Source organism: Rhinichthys klamathensis, unplaced genomic scaffold (genome assembly GCF_029890125.1).
Source record: "Rhinichthys klamathensis goyatoka isolate OS25496 unplaced genomic scaffold, OSU_Roscu_1.1 h1tg000308l_1, whole genome shotgun sequence".
Classification (NCBI taxonomy): domain Eukaryota; kingdom Metazoa; phylum Chordata; class Actinopteri; order Cypriniformes; family Leuciscidae; genus Rhinichthys; species Rhinichthys klamathensis.
In genome coordinates this window covers 111,033-131,792 of record NW_026606826.1, presented here as the reverse complement: position 1 = coordinate 131,792, position 20,760 = coordinate 111,033, and the positions used below count along the sequence as shown (strand labels likewise).

At 38.7% G+C, this 20,760-nt stretch overlaps 2 protein-coding genes across 2 annotated transcripts; both read left to right on the top strand.

Moving 5' to 3' along the window:
* Positions 1–270: 270 nt before the first annotated feature.
* On the top strand, positions 271–3,703 carry mmp13b (matrix metallopeptidase 13b). Its single transcript, XM_056270817.1, has 10 exons — positions 271–518; positions 605–843; positions 929–1,077; positions 1,181–1,306; positions 1,785–1,940; positions 2,024–2,144; positions 2,272–2,405; positions 2,835–2,994; positions 3,076–3,179; positions 3,296–3,703. The coding sequence occupies exons 1-10, from the start codon at positions 423–425 to the stop codon at positions 3,394–3,396; spliced, it is 1,386 nt and encodes a 461-aa protein (XP_056126792.1). The 5' UTR covers positions 271–422; the 3' UTR covers positions 3,397–3,703.
* Positions 3,704–14,304: 10,601 nt separating this feature from the next.
* On the top strand, positions 14,305–20,229 carry n4bp2l2 (NEDD4 binding protein 2-like 2). Its single transcript, XM_056270772.1, has 6 exons — positions 14,305–14,443; positions 14,781–15,814; positions 16,027–16,151; positions 19,018–19,106; positions 19,359–19,435; positions 19,768–20,229. The coding sequence occupies exons 2-6, from the start codon at positions 14,781–14,783 to the stop codon at positions 19,889–19,891; spliced, it is 1,449 nt and encodes a 482-aa protein (XP_056126747.1). The 5' UTR covers positions 14,305–14,443; the 3' UTR covers positions 19,892–20,229.
* Positions 20,230–20,760: the final 531 nt, after the last annotated feature.

Genomic DNA, 20,760 nt, shown 5'->3' with positions numbered 1-20,760 from the left:
TAGTACTCTTGAAATGAAGTTGGCATAATGATTTGCCATCATTTAGGCCTTAAAATAGATTTCTTGTGTATTTTTTAAATAAAGTCTGAGAGGTATGTACTATTGTGGCTTCTAAAACCCTAAAATCACAAAAAACAATCAAAACAAGAAGCACTAACATGACTTCATAACCTTTCATTACTCGTGTCCTTTACCAAAATGAGTCAACAAATCACTTGAAGCTAAAAGTAGCACCGGAGCAGTGATATCATTGCTCACTCAGGTGTCCTAAAAGCAGTTTTTAGCCACATTCTGCTGGCTGTGCGGCCGGAGGAAGTGGCGGATTGGCCAAGGTACTTTTTACATGAATCACAAACAATTTTTGACAGGAGAGAGCACTATAAAGAACCCTGTCAGACCGCACAGAACATCATCCGGTCAACATGGAGCTCACAGCTGTGGTATTGCTGATGATCGCTGCACACGCTTTAGCAAAACCTATTTCAAGTGAGGAGAAAGACGAGGTGTTATTAGCTGAGGTAGGGAGAGCATTTGTCTGTGGGATAAATCTTTGCTTCTTCATTTTCTGTTCTTTAAATTGTATTCATTTATTTCTTTTTTTAAGAAATATCTTCGAAGGTACTATGGCATGCCAGCTGGTCTACATGGAGAAGGAAAAACATCCGATGTCATGCACAAGAAAATTCAAGAGATGCAAGAGTTTTTTAGGTTGGACGTTACGGGAAAGCTGGACGACGACACTTTGGAGCTAATGGAAATGGCTCGCTGCGGAGTTCCAGATGTGGCCGAATATAATCACTTTCCAAATGACCTCAAATGGAAAACCACAGATGTGACCTTCAGGTTTGTGTTTGCACATTAAATAATTGAATACGATAAAAAAGAGAGGCAGTTTTATTTTCAAAATATGTGTTTTATTCACGTTCAGGATTCTGAATTACACTCCTGACCTGAAGAAGGCGGATGTGGACAGAGCCGTCCGAAATGCTTTAAATGTCTGGAGCAGGGTGACTCCACTGAAGTTTAAGAAACTGCATGAGGGAAATGCTGACATCATGATCAGCTTTGGAGCAAAAGGTACCACCATTTTTATTAAAGTGGGAATTAAATGAAGGCTATTTCTTCCTGATTTTTTTTTATTTCTATCAATTTCCATTCTTTTTTTGAATGCAAATGACAGAACATGGAGACTTCAACCCGTTTGATGGACCAGAGGGGCTTCTTGCTCATGCTTACCCCCCTGGAAATGGCATTGGTGGTGATACACACTTTGATGAGGACGAAACATGGACCAAAGACTTTCATGGTACAAAAAAATACCATTTATGCAGTAGCTACACCACTTTTCAAAAGTTTGGGGTCGCTACGGTTTGTCTGTTATGCTCAACAATGCAGCATTTATTTGATCAAAAATACAGTAAAAACAGTGAAATATTATTACATTTGAACTGTTTTCTATTTTAATATATTTTAAAATGTATTTTTATTCCTGTGATGTCAAAGCTGTATTTTCAGCATCATTACTCCAGTCTTCAGTGTCACATGATCCTTCAGAAATCATTCTAATATGATGATTTGATTGCATTTATTTTAAACAGAATATTTGTATAACATTATAAATATCTTTACTGTCACTTTTGATATATTAAATCCATCCTTGCTGAATAAAAGTATTAATTGATAGTTTTTTTTTTTTAAATGTACTGACCCTAAACTTTTGAAAAGTAGTGTATATAAAAAGTCTTGATTTCTAATCATAGTAATCTTCACTATGTTCCTTGCAGCATTCAATCTCTTCTTGGTCGCGGCCCATGAGTTTGGTCATGCTCTCGGGATGGCCCATTCCTCTGACCCTGGGTCACTGATGTACCCGGTGTACTCCTACGGCAAGGGTTACCCGCTCTCTGAGGATGACATTAAGGGGATCCAGTCTCTCTATGGTGAGTAATATACCATTTCGACCAACAGATTTTTCTAGAAGTCTTCATAGTCCTGATTCTACCTACTTTTGGGTTAATCAAAGGTGAAAACCCAAACCATAGAAGGATCAAGCCCAAACCCGACGCTCCAAGCAAGTGTGACCCTGAACTGAGTTTTGATGCCGTCACTGAACTCCGTGGAGAGACAATCATTTTCAAAGACAGGTGCAAAAATAGTCCACAGTTCATTGTTGTGATAAAACTGTCCCTGGCTGCACTAGCACCTTTTTAAAACTCTTGTATAATGTGTTATATAACCTAATAGGGTTCCTGAAAATATTTTTGTTGGCAGGTTTTACTGGCGGCTACATACACAAATGCCTGAGCCTGAACAAACCCTCATTAAAAGTACCTGGCCTGAAATACCAAACAAAGTAGATGCTGCCTATGAGAACCCAGAGAAAGATATTGTCATCATATTCAGTGGTTAGTTATGAGATTCAAATGTCAAATGATTATGTTATTGTATCTTCATTTTGCTCAACTTATTGTGAACGTTTTCTTTACAACACTTATTCATCAAATACTATTATAGTATTTATTAATATTTTAAATTAGCTTTTATTTTTATAGTCAGTATAGTATCAGTTTTTATTTTAATTTTAGTTTGTTTTTAGTCATTTTTTGTTCAGCTTTAGTAATTTCAGTACTTCAAGGCAACATTTTTTTATAGGTTTTACATCTAATATCTATATTTTATTTTATTTCAGCTTTATTTCAATTAACAGAAACCATTTTTATACGTTTTAGCCTTTTTTTAAATTAACAATAACAACACTGCCACACTTGCAGATGCATTTTTGAGTTAGATTTAACTAACTCATATTAATGTTTTTTGATGGAAAAATATTACAGGTATCAAAATGTGGGCTCTCAATGGTTACAATCTTGTTGACGGCTATCCAAAATACATCCACAAACTGGGTCTCCCGAAGACCGTCCGCAAAATAGATGCAGCTGTAAACATCCAAGATACTGGCAAGACTCTACTGTTTGTAGAAGAGGAATACTGGAGGTATGTTACAATATTCTGAGGACAATATCCCCCCCCCCCCCCCCCCAAAAAAAGCTAATGTAAGCTGCATCTCTTCTCCAGTTATGATGAGCAGACAGGCACCATGGATAGTGGATACCCACGATCCATTGAAGAGGACTTTCCCGGAATTGGAGATGAAGTGGATGCCGCTGCCTATCATTTTGGTATGTGTAAATTAGTTGCATAACTTTCTTATTGTTTCAGCTAATGTATTTGAACCGATTCTCCAAGGCATTAATGACTTAATGACAAAATAATTGTTGTTTCTCTTTTTTAACAGGATATTTGTACTTCTACCATGAGCATATTCAGTTTGAATACAGTTACAACTCACGGAAAGTCATGCGCATCATGAGGGCCAACTCTATTCTCAACTGTTGAGCACTTACAATGTGGATGTGCCATAAACTGTCAATTGTTATCAACTGCTGTGAAAATTAGCATTCCTTTTTCTGTGTTTTCAACTACTGAGCTGGAAAATCAGTAGAAAGTCTCCATTATTTTCTCATTTATTTATAGACCATGATTCTGGAATCGTGTCTGAGATATTTTGGTAAAATTAAGTACTTCTGTGTGATTCTTTATATGCATCCAATGGGGAGCAAAGAAAGTGAAATATATATTGATTGAACTAAAAACTGTAAATGTGTTATGCCCTCTACAATACCATTGTTAAAAAAAAAATAAACAGAAAAATTAATACGGAAATTTTCATGGTGAGTTATTAGTATGAATTTGTCACATAAGTGTTAATGGACAGATTTCTTTTTAGGCTATGTCTATGCATAAGTAAATGAATACAGTGAATAAACAATAAATAATGGATATATAAATGAATTAAAGTGAATGATTAGACGTAGTATGTGAATTGTGAGAAGTGATCAGACTGTAAAATCAGCAAAAAACATGTAAATTATACATAATATCATTTCATTCATATAAAATAAAGAGGAACATTATGCATTTAATCACAAATTGCAATCCAAAGAGGATCATTTGTCTCTGTCATGACTAATAACCATGAAAACCAGTCCCCTAAATGGACACATGTTTTGTTTTTATTCTCTTTTCCATCTGACCCTGTCTATGACTAGACTAAATGCTTTTGGAAGTAAGATGACATTTAAGTGAAAACATTCTCAAAAGCTGCTCTGAATTACTCCTACCAAGCTGCCTCAAGTGCAGGGGATTTCAGTTAAAACCCACATATTACCACACATGTTTGCTTATGTGCCTGATGTGCCAAACCTATCCTGTTGTGAGCTTAGTTGGGGATTTTATAGGAAAACTCAGTTCCTTGATGGTCGCTTTGGTGGTTATAAAAAATGTAGCTGAATTTGAGAAGTTTAAAATTACTGTATATCCAGTGTTTAGCAAATATGGCCCTTCGTCAGTCACTGAATGAAACTTTCTTGCCCCGAGGGGAATTTGTTTTGCACTCAAGAGAGCCACATTGAACATCAGCAACAGTAAACCACCCCAAATATCCAACAGCATTGTGGACATAGAGGATACAAAAAACAAAAACAAACAACAACACAGCAATGGTGGCAACATGCGATCATCAATCCAATAGCTAAAATGAATCGATAAATAATTAAATAAATAATTAATAATACACTATTAAAAAAATATCTATGTGTCTGTGTCCGATCTGTTCAGTAACTGAATGCTCCTCGGCACAAATGATGTAATGGCACGTTTGGTTTTAGTTCGGGGCATTCGAAATCTACGTCCAGGGGGTAGGGGGGAAAACTCTGAGCATAATGGGTGGGATAGATCATCCTATCCTCAGAGCCAAATTGAGGGTACACTGATCTGTAAGATTGGAGATGCTTTTAACATCGGATCCCGTAATATTCCTACCCATTTTAGTCACCTTGTCTAGCATGTTCCTGTTCTGGACAGAGAGACCCCCTCCCAACACTGGATGGCGAAAGTCACCACACTCTGAATAAAAGTTAAATAAAACAATGTCAGAGTTGTTGTCTCTGCATTAAAACTACGCAGTTTCCTTAAAAAATAGAGCCGTTGCTGTGCTTTCGAGTATCTTAGTGAGTTGGCAGACCAGGTGAGTTTGTAATCAATAATAGTGCCCAAATACTTATACTCCTCCACAGTCTCAATAACTGTCCCTTGAATAGTAACAGGTTGCAGTGGAGGGGGCCTTTTCCAAAAATCGATCACCATTTCTTTTGTTTTTTAAATATTTAAAATTAATGAGTTTTGGTTGCACCATTCATGGAAATGGTCAACCTCAGTCCTATAATCCTGTTCATTATCTGTTAGAAAACCGACTAGGGCAGCATCATCTGCCAACTTAATCAGTGAACAGTTTGAATGGTGGCTGACACAGTCATTAGTATATAAACGAAATAACAATGGGGATAAAACACATCCTTGTGGAACTCCATTGTTTGTCATGATGGTTCTTGACTGACTATGTCCCGCTCTCACATACCTGTGAAACCTTTTAAAAATTTTACCTGTTAAAAATTTCTGAATCCACTTCACAAGATTGAGGTTTACACCCATGTTTGTCAGCTTCTCTATCAGCAAGTATGACTGGATGGTTTTGAAAGTTGAAGAGAAGTCTGCAAACAGGATACGTACATAGGAGGCAGGTGTTTCCAGGTGTTTGTAAATTCCATTCAGGAGGGTTGTGACAGCATCTTCCACACCCCTTTTCTCTCAGCAAACTGTAATGTATCTATGTGAGCTTTTGTTTGTATTTTGAGATGATTTAAGATAATCCGCTCAAAGCACTTCATAGCAACAGAAGTGAGTGCTACTGGTCTGAAATCATTCAGTCCAACTGGTTTAGGTTTCTTAGGAAGTGGTAAAATTTCCGCTGTTTTCCATATCTTTGGAACTTTGTGTGTGTCAAGTGATTTCTGAAACAGTCCTCTGAACACCGGGCTCAGTTGTTCTTTGCAGCTCTTTAGGATGGTGCCTTCCAGCCTGTCAGGGCCGGCAGCTTTCCTTGTCCTTATGTGGGAGAAGATCCGCCCCACTTCCTCACAGCTTACCCTGATTGAGGCGCTTGGTCTTCCATCAGGGCTGATTGGATATGCTGGCACGTCACTCTCCCATCTCGCAAAGTGTTCATTCAGGGTATTTGCTTGCTCGACTGTATGTACCATAGTGTTAGAGTGGTGGTTTTGACCTATGATAGTTTTAATACTCCTCCACGCCATACGCGAGTTATTTTCCTTTAGTTGTTGTTCAACTTTGTCCTTATTGTCTCTTGCCCTGTTTGATTTTCAACTGTATTTCCTTCTGAATCAGCTTCCCTCCATACCTGTCATTTTCTTTAAACGCTCTTTCTTTGTCCACTAACAGTTTTTTAATTTCGGTTGTAAACCATGGATTTGAATTAGCAAACTGTTTCACGCGTTTTGTTGGGATTATATTATCCACACAAAAGTTAATATATGACGTGACAACATCTGCATGGTCGTCGAGATCTACACAGTCAAAAACGCTCCACTCTATGCAGTCAAAACAGCCCTGAAGAGCTGTCACACTGTCATCGTCCCACACCCGCACTGATGTAATTTTAGGTTTTTCCCTCTTCAATTTTTGTCGATAAGAGGGCAATAAAAGAACAGTGTTATGATCTGACCCGCCTATCGCTGGTTTGTTGACTGCTTTGTAGGCATTTTTTATGTTGCCATAGTATAGATCAATTGTTTTTGATCCACGCGTGGCGCACTTCACATATTGCTGATAGTGGGGTAATGCAGATGACAAAGAGCAACCATCAAAGTCACCTAGGATAAGTTTCGGAGTGTCTGGGGACGCTGCTTCAAGTTCTTGTATATGGTGATATATCGCATCTGCAGCCGCTTTGTAGTTTGCGTCACATACAAATAGTTGCCCAAACTCTCGTGGTAAATATTTAGGTGTTAGGGAAACTGATAAGAGTTCTAGGTTTGGGGAGTTGATGGTCTGTCTAATGATATGGTGTCTGCACCACTTGGTGTTAATGTAGCCTACATACATAGTCCTCCACCAATCGATTTCCCCGTAGCTTGTTGTTCTCTATCAAGTCTTAACGGTGTACCAAAGCCGGGTAGGGAAAGACTGTCATCATTTACTGTATGGTTTAACCAAGTCTCACTAAAACATAACAGACAACTATCTCTGTATTCATACCGGTATTGCGTAGAGGCATGGAGTTCATCTAATTTGTTCCTTAGCGATCTCACATTAGAGAGGACTATAGTTGGGGGTTTAGATCCTCTTGCACGAATGCGGCGTTTAATTCCTCCTCTCGAGCCACGCTTCCTCTTTGTCCTGAGCCGCTGTTCAGTTTGACGTCGGCATTCCAAAGGAAAATCTGTTGAAGGTGTCCACTGCAGCTGTGTTGTTAGGCCCAGCTGAAGTACGAGTAAGTCTAGACTGACGAATGGGGATCGCTTGAGAGAGCTCTACTTCGAGTGAATTAAACGAGCCAATGCAGATTGGATTGCGATAACCGGACCTGGTTCCCAGAACTTATACTCCTCACGACAGCACCTCCTTGGCCCATTCCTCTGAGGAAGGACCTGCTTTCTCAGAGACGGGGCACTCTATGGCACCCGCGTCCAGACCTCTGGAAACTCTGGGGTTCTAGGTGACCTACCACAGGCGGTGGTAGACGCCATCACTTCTGCTAGAGCCCCCTCAACGAGGCGCCTCTATGCTCTGAAGTGGAACCTGTTCCTTGAATGGTGTTCTTCCCACCGGGAAGACCCCCGAAGATGTCCGAGTCGTGCTTTCTTTCCTGCAAGATGGGTTGCAGCGAAGGCTGTCTCCCTGCACCCTCAAAGTGTATGTTGCCGCTATTACAACACATCATGATGCAGTTGAAGGTAAGTCATTGGGAAAGCATGACCTGATCGTCAGGTTCCTGAGGGGAGCGAGGAGACTGAATCCTTCAGGGACCAGGTAGTGAACCTGCAAGCGCTGCCTTCGGAGGAGGCAGACCCAGCCCTAGCTTTTCTCTATCCCGTCCGCTCTCTCCGGTTTTTTTACGTGGACAGAACGCAAAGCTTCAGGACCTCAGATAAATTTCCGTCTGTTACGGAGGCCAGCAGAAGGGAAAGGCTGTCTCCAAGCAAAGGATGGCCCACTGAATACTAGATGTCATCGCCTTGGCTTACGAAGTCCAAGGCGTGCCTTGCCCGTTCGGGTTGCAGAACACTCAACTAGAAGTGTTGCTTGCTCCTGGGTGCTGGTTCAAGGCGCCTCGCTGACAGATATATGTACAGCTGCGGGCTGGGTGACACCTAACACTTTCGCTAGATTCTATAGCCTCCGTGTAGAGCCGGTATCTTCCCGTATACGCTTAAGAGAGCCTATCTACTTCGAGTGAACTAAACGAGCCAATGCAGATTGGCATGCGATAATTGCTCCAGCTGCGGTGCCTCACATCCTTGTTTTTCCGCTGAGGAGCCGGATCTGTGACTCGGCCGTACAGCGGGAAGCTCAGCAACTGTGGGGAAGCTCGCCCCCAGTGGCCACACTGTAAAAAGTGCTACACCCACAAAGTAGGTTTTATATATTTTAAATATTTGTAATCTAGTTTATTTTATTGGTTTTATACATACAAGTATCAAAATACTTCCTCTTTACTTAAAATATATCAGTTTTTATATAACAATATATTTTAAATAAAACCCATGCAATTTATTTGGGTAGTTATTTGTATGTGGTTGTTGTGTACAATAAATGTTATAAAAGTGAGTTGACAATGCACAATTTATTTGAGCAGCTGTCGATGTGACAGGTGTGTTCATCAAACGTAAATATTTTAAATTTTATAAGTTGGCATTATCCCTTTTTTACTGGCGGGGACTCCAGGCAGATGCAATATCTTCCTCGGCACTTCAACTGTTTGGTCGCTGCAGCGGATCTGAATTTCAGGGTCTGATTAACACGGTAAGTTGAGCAAATTTAGCCGAATGACTGGTGATGTAAACTAAAGTCACGCAAAATCGCTTACTCCACTAGGGAGCTGAGGTTAGGTTTGCAAATTGTATAGCTAGCTATCCTGCACACATGGTAAGCTAAGATGGCTGCACAGTGTGGTCGATCGGCAGACAACAGCAGTGTTTAAAAACACATATAAGTTACGTATGTAATAATTAGTTGCACAAATGCCCTCAGTTATATTTTTAGATTGCACAGATTAAATTTCGGGATCATATGCGATCGAGACGGTCGCAATTTCGAGCCTTCAGTTGTGCGGGCAAGTAAGGGAAAGTAAGATGTGGTGTTTTATGGACAACACTTTGTTTTGTGTGTTGTGTGTCTTTGACAGGTCTATGTTATTATACTTTTGCATTACTAAAGCAGATGCACATATTAGACTGTAGAGATGTATGTTTAGTAGTCTGTCTGATTAACCTTATTTCTAACATCTAACATTTGCCTGTTCTTTAGATACCCAAGCACTTTTGTTACCTGGGGTCTTCGAGCTTCACATCCAGGTAAGACAAACTTCAGAATAGATTCAATTACAATTTGATCAGATTATACGTGTTCTGTAAGTCCAATAGACGTTCAGGGAACCTCCATACAAGGTTAAAAACTATTTCAGATGTGGACATATTTTATGTAATTTAATGTCTCATTTAGACAATTTAAACTGTTTCTGGACCAAATAAACACTTTCAGGATGCATTAAATTAAAACTCATGTTTATTTCAACGTAATTTCTAATTGCAAAGCAACTCACAGACAGTGTTCGTTTGTCCAAAAATCATGAAATCATTACTGTCTACTTAGGGCAGGCACCTTAAGGTCCCTGGTTCGAATCTGATTTCTCTCACGATCCAAATATGTATAAATTACAGATGCTAAACTGTCTAAAGGTGTCAGTGCGTGTTTGTCCAAAAATCATGAAAAGAAACTTCACTGTCTGTGAATTGCTTTGCAATTACACATGGAAATTACATTGAAATAAATGTGAGTTTTAATTTAATATATCCTGAGAGTGTTTATTTGGTCTAGAATAAGTATAAATTGTCCAAATGAGACCTTAAATGATGTTGAAAATTGTCCACATCTGAACTACTTTTCAACCTTGAATGGAGCTTCCGTGAACGTTCATTACAGAACACCTCAAAAAAAGTCGTAAAAACTTTCATTCTGGCTCCTCAATGTACGTCTTTGTGACAAAGACGTTGAAAAGATGTCTTTTGGACATAATTTTGCTTAGTGGGTTTATTAATATTGTGATGATATGGGGTGATTACGTTTGCTCTTGAAAGATATTTAAACTCTGTAGCTTAATTAACAGTAATGTGATGACCAGTCAGGTACAGGCAAGGACAATTGCATTTGTTTTATTGTAATGCATCCTTTGAACCAGAAAAATACAACACTCATGCTAGAGTAGATCATGATATTTTAGTACCCACACTCTATGGCATTGTCATGGTAGACTTCACTCTGGTCACATGTTCTAGTCACAGTATCCATCTTGTATCCACCACCTTTAGCAAAAAAAGTACAATTTGGACTTTGTGTCTTATCTCTTCTACCTGTCTGCTATATTCATCTCATTTCCTATTTGTCTGACCAAACTCTTGTTTCTTTTTTGTCTCCACCAATAGAGTCGGGCTGAAACAGAGGTGCACGCTGAGCTTGGCAGTTGCCCACTGAAAATGTACATGTGCCATCACCCCGACACGATTGGGATTATCATATAAGGACAGCCCGTGGTCAGAGGTGTGCCAAACCTGTCGAAAGCATGCTGCCTCCTGTTTGAACTTACCTATGCTCTCGACCTCAAGTATCCCTCAAAACTGGTGTATACTTGAGATATATCAGAGGCTTTTTGTAGGATTGGACCCTGTGTGTCCTAAACCATCATCAAGTCATTTTTGACATTGCAGTTCCAGTGTGATACAATGTGATGTTATGGCTCACATTTACCTTGATCCTAACATTTCAGATTGGGCAGTTTGGATATTTCACTGTACTGTTCAGAACAGGTTGAAAATACACTTCTACAGTGTTTGTTTTATATTAGAGTGTACATGTGCGGCCACATTTATTTGCTGTTTTGTAGTCACTGTTAAAAGTGACATTGGTTGACATTGAATAAATTATATATTGTCTTCAATCTATCTTCTCATCTTTTTCTTCTTCAATTGAATTTGTAATTGTTATTGACAATTAAAAAAAATATATAAAAATGTTTATTCACATATGATTAAGTTAATTTTACTAAGAAAATAAAGTTCATAAAACCTAATTAAAATGAGTACAGGTTACTTGTAGCAACCCATAAATAAGTTTACTGTACCAAGAAAAGTGGGTTTATCTAACTGAGTAATACTAGTACTATTAGTTAACTCAACTTGATTTTGTTGCGTTTGTATAAAGTAATGTTAAAGTGTTGAATATACTTAAAAAAGGCTGCAAGTTGAATCAACATAAAACATCCAATGCAGCCACTTGCCTCACTTTTTATAAGTTAGATCTAGGTATTACTTTTTACAGTGCAGTAGCGCGAGGGACCCGTTCTTAGTGTCGGGTTGCTACGCCACTCCCGCCCCCATGGGCTGGATACGTGCGTCTATTTGGTCCAGTAGTGTTCCCCAGAAATGGCTAACCCTGTGAGTTCCTCCGTCACCCCTGCGGCAGTCAGACGTTGGGGAGCGTCTGACGCTAGGCCTACACTCGTATGCATTGTGGAACCGGTGTTAGGCTGGGTGTCCATATGTAGCGGTCCCTGCGGCGACCCCATATGTGTATTCCTCCACGATCAGCTCCTCTGCGGACGAGCCCGAGTCTTTCCCTCGAAAGAGCCTGCTCTGTCGTCTCTGCTCGTGTTCTTTCCCCCCTAGAATTTGTCTGGAACCACCCCAGAGACTGGCATATGTCGTATTACCCTGCTTGGCTAGTCCATATGTGTAACCGTCACAGTGCCCCCCTCCGGGGTAGGATGTGGCTTCCGCAGCGTTCCCTTCCCCAAGGGCACGCTTTCCCAGCGTTATCCAATAAGTCACACTGACTGGGTCTTGCGGAACAGCAGTGACTGATCTTCTCTGCCTAGAGCCCCTTACGTATGGTAACCCTCATTCCCCACAGTTGCTGAGCTTCCGCTGTACGGTCACAGGTCTGGCTCCTCAGCGGAAAAACAAGGATGTGAGGCACCGCAGCTGGTGCAATTATCGCATGCCAATCTGCATTGGCTCGTTTAGTTCACTCGAAGTAGATAGGCTCTCTCAAGCGATCCCTATTTGTCTAGACTTACGTCTTCGTTCCCTCCTCGGGGAACGAGGGTTACCATACGTAACTGAGACGATTTCTGCCTTTGTTATTTAAAACGTTATTAAAAAAGGAAAAAAAAAAGATAAAATAGCATCTTTTATCATTTGTTTGGAATTATACCACAGTAAAGCCTATTTATTGACTCCAAACAGCTTAAAGCTTATCGCTGGTGTTTCAGATGTCACAAACTAACTTATAACCAATCACATCAACGTGTGATCAGGGAGTGGATCTCTGAGCTGGTGTGAGTGAGTAGACGGGGCTAGTTTGCATTTTCATAGAACCGCGTACTAAATGAGGCAGTGTGTTACCTTCAAGCTATATTATAGCATGAAGAAATTTATTTTTGTGTAATTTTGGTGATCAAAGATGAGTTTTAGGGGATAAAATGATTTACTTTAAGAAATTACTCAACTTACTCAAAATCAGAGGTGGACAGTAACAAAGTACATTTACTTGAGTATTGTACTTAAGTACACTTTTTGAGCATCTGTACTTGAGTATTATTCTGGAAATCTTTTTTAGAGGGTGGTGATGGCGCAGTGGATAAGACACATGCCTTTGGTGTGAGAGACCCGGGTTCGAACCCACTGTGAGACACCAATGTGTCCCTGAGCAAGACACTTAACCCCTTGCTCCAGAGGTGTGCAACCTCTGACATATATAGCAATTGTAAGTCGCTTTGGATAAAAGCGTCAGCTAAATGTAAATGTAATGTAACTTTTCACTTTAACTTCACTACATTTGAAAGACAAATCTCGTAATTTTTACTCCACTACATTGTTGTCAAGGTCCTTGAGTAGAAAGTTGTAACGTCAGTCAGGGGATGATTTTGGTTGGAAATGAAAGTCGGGTTGACGGCAGAATCCGACGTCGGATTGACATCAGAACCCGACTGATGTTGGTTTCTGATGTCAACCCGATTCTCATTTTCAACCACAATACAATGTCTATCCAATGTTGGAGATTAACGTCAATCTGACGTTGGATTCTGACATCAACCTGATTTTCATTTTCAACGTTGGGTTTGGTCTTTTAAATGTCCATTTTGTCATTGTTTTGGAGCACAACAGCTTATAGATAACAGTAAGGCTAACATATTAATACTAAAAGCCAAAAAACTTTAAACAGGGCACTATTTGAGGGAACAGCCTTTTGGGTGTCCGAAACCATTGTGGACGTTATTGAGTACACTTATTCAATCTCACATTCAATCCCACTACTGGAACTGGTGTTTCAGAAATAAATTTGATATTGATATGAGGGTAGGTAGGCAGACATAGATTCAGAGGCATACGGTAGGCTACTGTAAGTATTACATACAACAATGCAACAATAATAAAACAATGCATTGACATTTACTTTTTACTTCTGATACTAAGTACTTTTAAAAACGAGTACTTCTGTACTTTTACTTAAGTAAAAATCTGTCTTTACAACTTTTACTTGTAACGGAGTAATATTTGACCAGTAGTATGTACTTTCACTCAAGTAAGGAAGTTGTGTACTTTGTCCACCTCTGCTCAAAATGCAGTTTTGGTTTAGTTCCAGCGGTTTACCAGCAGTCTCTACTACAGGAGGATCTGAAGATTCTACTTCCTTATGTGTATTTTGTATAGGTCATCCTTCAAAACAAAATATGGTTTTGGCAATAATTAATTAAATAAGTTAGGCTGCAAAATAGTGCTAGCTGTGTAGACTCGAACTTCACATTTCTTCACAGAAGAGGAAGTGGTGACTGACACATTTTGTGGTTAAACTGGAGGAGCACACTTCAGGTTTGAGGGAAATTTGTAATTACTTCTTGTTGACAATATCCGACCAATCCTACCACAATGAAACAATATAAATTACAACATAGGCCATATTATAATATTCACATACACTACCGTTGAAAAGTTTGTGATAAGATTAAAAAAATATATAACAACAGACTTTTTAACGGTACAATATATGTTTATATACATGTAACGTACATTACATTTAAATATTTTTTATTTTATTTTTAAGCGACTTTTATTTTGAAACCTTTTTATTTCCCCTTTGTGGTGTTGAGTGTCTCTAGGCGGCTGGCTTCCCTCTACTGTACTATCAGATATACGTCGATAAACAAAACGTTTAATTAACCTTTGTACTTATAAGTTTTTCCGCACTTCAGGTAACGTTAAAGCTTTTCAGCGCAATTTTATCGATTTCAGAAAATATAATTCGTAGATTACTTAGTCATGACTATGATAGTAATTGAAACATGAACCTGACTATCGAAACTGCTTCTGTGATGTTTTAAATAGTAAAAGATGGTTGTAAAGCAGACAGATATAAACGTCTATACATTATTATGTTATGACTTAGTTAATCTGTGATCCGATGCTTAAAAGGTTGGCCTGCTTTGATTTTATTAATCTTTGTATAATCAATGAATCTATAAATGTACACAATATTGCTTTACTATGTGATTATTTAAAGTCTTTATTCAGTTTTATTATTCTTAACAGATGCCAGATGTGAACACCAGTAAATCTACTTCTCCATCTAATGGTGGAAATGTAGAGGAACCATATAAAACCACACCACAAATTCAATCAGATGTTGTCAGAGCGTCTCCAGTGACTCCAGTGTCTAAATCATCCAATAATCAGACGATTAACCACACGGAATTTGCTTATTTAACGTTACCTGCTGAAAGTAATTTCAAGACACAACAGGATGTCGATCCAGATGGGGGAAAACTGGATCCTTCAACACAAATGCAAACAGACGCTAATGTGAAAGAAGTTAACACATGTTCTATTGAGAGTACAAGCCAAGCAGACAGAAACCGTGTCATTAGAAGGTTAGGTGTCACTAGTACTGCATTTATTGGGCCTGCGTGTCGCCCTGAACCTTGTATCGAGCAGGAGCTTTGTGAATTTTACAAAGAGCTTGAGGAAGTAGATAAGGTCGATGGCGACTCTGACACCAAATCGGTTGAAGAGCATGCCCTTCATTCATCCTGGAAGCCCAAAACCAACCTACCAAACAGGAAGGACAGTCCTGTTGTCGTAACTGATCATGGTAGAGCCTACAGACCCTACCCGGATCCACATGAACGCAACCAAAAAGATCCAAAGAGATGGAGACCTCGCTTACAATGGAATACATATGACTTTGGTGGAAGAGGACATCCAGAGCCAAGGTATCCACCTCCACCATGGGTTTCTCCAGACCCAAGGATTCAGTTCTTCCCTCCCCCAACCTCTGGATGTCCAATCATGTATCCTCCAGACATGAGACCTCAGGAGAACTTCCACAGTCTTCATACGAAAAACAAAAATAACAGCTTGGGCCCATGGGAAGGGCCACCATTACCTTCAAACAGCTGGCATGAACGTAGCAGTTTCCAGTCACAGGAGGATCATAGATTCTCTGAGGAATATGAAACACCGTTATCACACTGGCAGCAGCAAGATCACGAAAAAGACCAATATCAACATTTGGAGCTCATTTTGTTGAGGGGAGTCCCAGGATCTGGAAAATCCACTTTGGCCAGGTGAGTAAAACTAAATATGTAGAGAAAAGACCTCATTGTTTTTTTTCTACACCAAATCAGTGGCCAAATGTTTGATTAAATACTAAAGACGTATTACAAATAATACTTGTATTGATTTTGAGTTTTGGTAACATTGTAACATGGCCTATGTTTTGAATAGTTTAGGTAAGCAGAGAACTGATTTTTTTAATGTTACACTGCATGTCTTTTAGAGAGCTCCTGTCCACTGGTCCCAATGGAGTAATATTGAGCACAGATGACTACTTTTTCCAAGACAACAGATATGTTTTTGATTCTGCTCTGCTTGGGGACGCACACGACTGGAATCAGAAGAGAGGTGAGGAAAGCCTATATGTTACATATTTTTTTATACATTGGGCTCTGAAGCATTTTCGTCCTACAACTTAATCCTTTTAATCATATATATATGATTAAAATCATTAAATTGTTGTAGGATGAACTGTGCTACCACACACACACACGCACGCACGCACACACACACATATATATATATATATATATATATATATACACTCACCTAAAGGATTATTAGGAACACCATACTAATACTGTGTTTGACCCCCTTTCGCCTTCAGAACTGCCTTAATTCTACGTGGCATTGATTCAACAAGGTGCTGAAAGCATTCTTTAGAAATGTTGGCACATATTGATAGGATAGCATCTTGCAGTTGATGGAGATTTGTAGGATGCACATCCAGGGCACGAAGCTCCCGTTCCACCACATCCCAAAGATGCTCTATTGGGTTGAGATATGGTGACTGGGGGCCATTTCAGTACAGTGAACTCATTGTCATGTTCAAGAAACCAATTTGAAATGATTCGAGCTTTGTGACATGGTGCATTATCCTGCTGGAAATAGCCATCAGAGGATGGGTACATGGTGGCCATAAAGGGATGGACATGGTCAGAAACAATGCTCAGGTAGGCCGTGGCATTTAAACGATGCCCAATTGGCACTAAGGGGCCTAAAGTGTGCCAAGAAAACATCCCCCACACCATTACACCACCACCACCAGCCTGCACAGTGGTAACAAGGCATGATGGATCCATGTTCTGATTCTGTTTACGCCAAATTCTGACTCTACCATCTGAATGTCTCAACAGAAATCGAGACTCATCAGACCGGGTAACATTTTTCCAGTCTTCAACTGTCCAATTTTGGTGAGCTCTTGCAAATTGTAGCCTCTTTTTCCAATTTTTAGTGGATATGAGTGGTACCCGGTGGGGTCTTCTGCTGTTGTAGCCCATTCGTCTCAAGGTTGTGCGTGTTGTGGCTTCACAAATGCTTTGCTGCATACCTCGGTTGTAACGAGTGGTTATTTCAGTCAAAGTTGCTCTTCTATCAGCTTGAATCAGTCGGCCCATTCTCCTCTGACCTCTAGCATCAACAAGGCATTTTCGCCCACAGGACTGCCGCATACTGGATGTTTTTCCCTTTTCACACCATTCTTTGTAAACCCTAGAAATGGTTGTGCGTGAAAATCCCAGTAACTGAGCAGATTGTGAAATACTCAGACCGGCCCGTCTGGCACCAACAACCATGCCACGCTCAAAATTGCTTAAATCACCTTTCTTTCCCATTCTGACATTCAGTTTGGAGTTCAGGAGATTGTCTTGACCAGGACCACACCCCTAAATGCATTGAAGCAACTGCCATGTGATTGGTTGATTAGATAATTGCATTAATGAGAAATTTAACAGGTGTTCCTAATAATCCTTATATTGTTTTTTCATCATGTGATTATATTACGTTTATTTAAAGGGGTGGTATAATGCCCTTTTCAAAAGATGTAAAATTAGTCTTTGATGTCCCCAGAGTGTGTATGTGAAGTTTTAGCTCAAAATACCCCACAGATATTTTTATATAGCCTAGCATGTTAAAATTGTCACTTTTTGAGGGTGAGCAAAAACGGTAACGCTTCCTTTTACAGTACAGTACGGTACTTACGTGTACTTACAATGTACTTACCTAGAAAGTACTGGCTAATATAAGGTAAGTACATGGTTTAGGGGTAGGTTCAGGGTTAGTACCTAGTTATTACCCAGTAATTATAATTACTATAATAAGTACATAGTAAGTACATGGGTAACAGGACTGTAAAAGGAAGTGTTACTGCAAAAACGCACCTTTTTTGTGTGTCCCTTTAAATGCAAATGAGCTGCTGCTCCCAGCACACGCATAGAGGGCGGAGCTTCGATTACCTCACACTGACATGCACTGAAAATTTCAAAAACTTTTAGCCTTTTATGTTCAAACAAAAGTCAGATAAAGATGGAGAGACTCAAGAGGAAGTGACAACATGTGCAATGCAACAGGACATTTCTGAATGGTTGATGAATTTATGTTATGTAGCTGATGTGTATTTATCTTCTAGTCATTGATTAGCATATTCTGTTGTGATAATCTATACATCGTGTTCCCGGGTTTATGTACATTCTAGGGTTAGGGATGTCACTAACTCGGGAGGAATGTCCTGTATTCCCTACCAGCCGTTTGTTGTAGTCCTTAAAAAGCAATTTCTTTAAAAGCAAATATCTCCCTTTGCTTTGAACTTTGAGTGTTGTGTAAGTTGGCAGATGTTGTTTATGCTCAAACATCAACATTACACACTAACTAAAGTTTCATAATCAACCACCCCTTTAACATTAATTGATGAACTTTTATGAAAATATGTCCAGGTCATATTTCAGCCCAAAATAAATAAAGTTTTAAAAAACTAGATACATTAAATTAAATTAGATTTTTTAGGACTATTATTTTTGTAATTCTTTTCAGTGGTGATTCACTTTTGATTGTCATTGCTGCAATACAGTCATTTTTACTGTATTACAGTAAAACAAAGATTAAATAAAGATTAAATAAGTTTTTTATTTATTTATCAAACATCAATGGTATACAAATTCATATAATACCATTTGAATTATGAAAAGGCAGGAATTTATATTTCTATATTTAAATAGCTTAATTGTCATGAAAATAATGTTACAATGCAACAACAACAAAAAAAACGCCCTATAATTTAGTTTTTGGGGGGCCAGGACATTTTTGTAAGATTTGTCTGTTTACGAAATTATTCAGACAATTTTAAGAATGGAAACTTTCGCAAATTTGAGCATTTGATGTTTTGAGAAAGAGCATGAAGTTTAAAAACATTTTTTTTTATGTCTTTGTCATTTCTAAGCTGAACAGCTGATGTTGGAGGGCCGCTCACCTGTTATCATCGACAACACTAATGTTAAAGCCTGGGAGATGAAGCCTTATGTTGAATTGGTGAGTTGGTGTCAGAAATGCCTGGAACTGGAGTGATAAAGGGATTTGTAAAACACAAGTTAGGCTTTAAACTGGCTCTGAAAACTGTCTGAAATGCAACCAACCGCTTTAAAAACATTTTCATATGTTTGAATCCAGATATTATCTTCTTGTATTACATTACATTACGATTCTCGGGCTAGTAATTCTCTTTCTCTTAAAGAGGATTCTCTTTAGTAACACATTTTTATTATTTTCCTTTATTTCACACAGGCTTTAAAGAACGGATACAGAGTGGACTTTTTTGAGCCAGATACCTGCTGGAAATATGATCCTGCCCAGTTAGAAAAGTAAGTCTGATAACAGCTTTGATTGTCATGTCAAGCCAGGAACACAGTGACTTGTATTAATCACTGAATGAGAAAGACTATTGACTTTGGATCAGGGTTTGGCTTACGGTACAGAGGTTCGGAATTCAGTTGTGTTTAAGTGGATAAAATGTTTTATAGTCTAGGATCAGTGAGTATCTTTCAAATCCTTGTGAATAAGACCAGCTGACTTTAATTGGATTAAGAGACATTGTTACTTTCTTTTATTTGTTTAATTTACGACAGTCTTTGTATAGCAGTCTAATAGGGCTTGGATATCCTGGTAATTTCCTGTCTATTAATTTAATCAACAGGAGGAACAAGCACGGAGTCCCTCGAGAAACAATAGCAAAGATGCTGGATGGTTTCGAGTGGCCGATGAACGTTAACATTGTGATGAATTCTGTGGTGCCGCCCCATAAAAACAAAGGCCATTAACAGAGAACCGATGCCATGTAGCTGTTATTGAAAGAGAAACATTTTCATATGATCTTTTAGAATACAATAGGTTTTATTTTCTTCGGTTTTAATATTGATGCAGCTAAAGGTGTTTTAATGACTGTGTGGTGGTTTTAATGGTTTATTGAACTTTGAGAACAATGCAAAATGTCTGTTTAAATAGTATCACTTTTCTTCTATACTTAAACTTAGTATGCATATGAAAATGTTCTTTGCCGTCCTAGTTTTTCCCATTGTAATATAGAAATGTAAATCGTCTAAATCACCACATTGATAAGTGTCGACCATTGGTAAGATAAGACCATTAGAGTCTGATAAAGCCTTTGCCTTTTACGCAGTCTGGCACATACAATTCGTGCTGAGCTTCCAGATACATTCCAAGGCAGAATACATAAAAAGATAATATCTGTAGTGACATGCTGAATTAGGAGCAGCACATACAGTCTATGTATTTTTAAGCATTCTCTGTTATTTTTACAAAGACCAGCAGCTCTACTAGACACTGATCTAATCTCAGGGTTTGCAATTTATGGTGCTGTACATTGTTGATGGCTTATGTACAGAACAAAATATCTTTTTCTTAAATGCTTGTTATTTTTGTAAATAAATGCTGTTTTCTTAAATGATGCCACTAATTCATTTAAAAAAAAAAGAATGCACAAGGGACATTGCTGTTGCATGCTTTTCCACTTAATATAAACTGTGGCATTTATAATGCTGAATTAAAATATGAAAAAATTAAAAACAATTATATTATTCACAGCTTTGAGCCTAAAACTCATTTGATCTATTTATAACTCATTTAAAAAAAATTCTATGTTCCCAAAGCAGCATTTAAACCCCTTTTA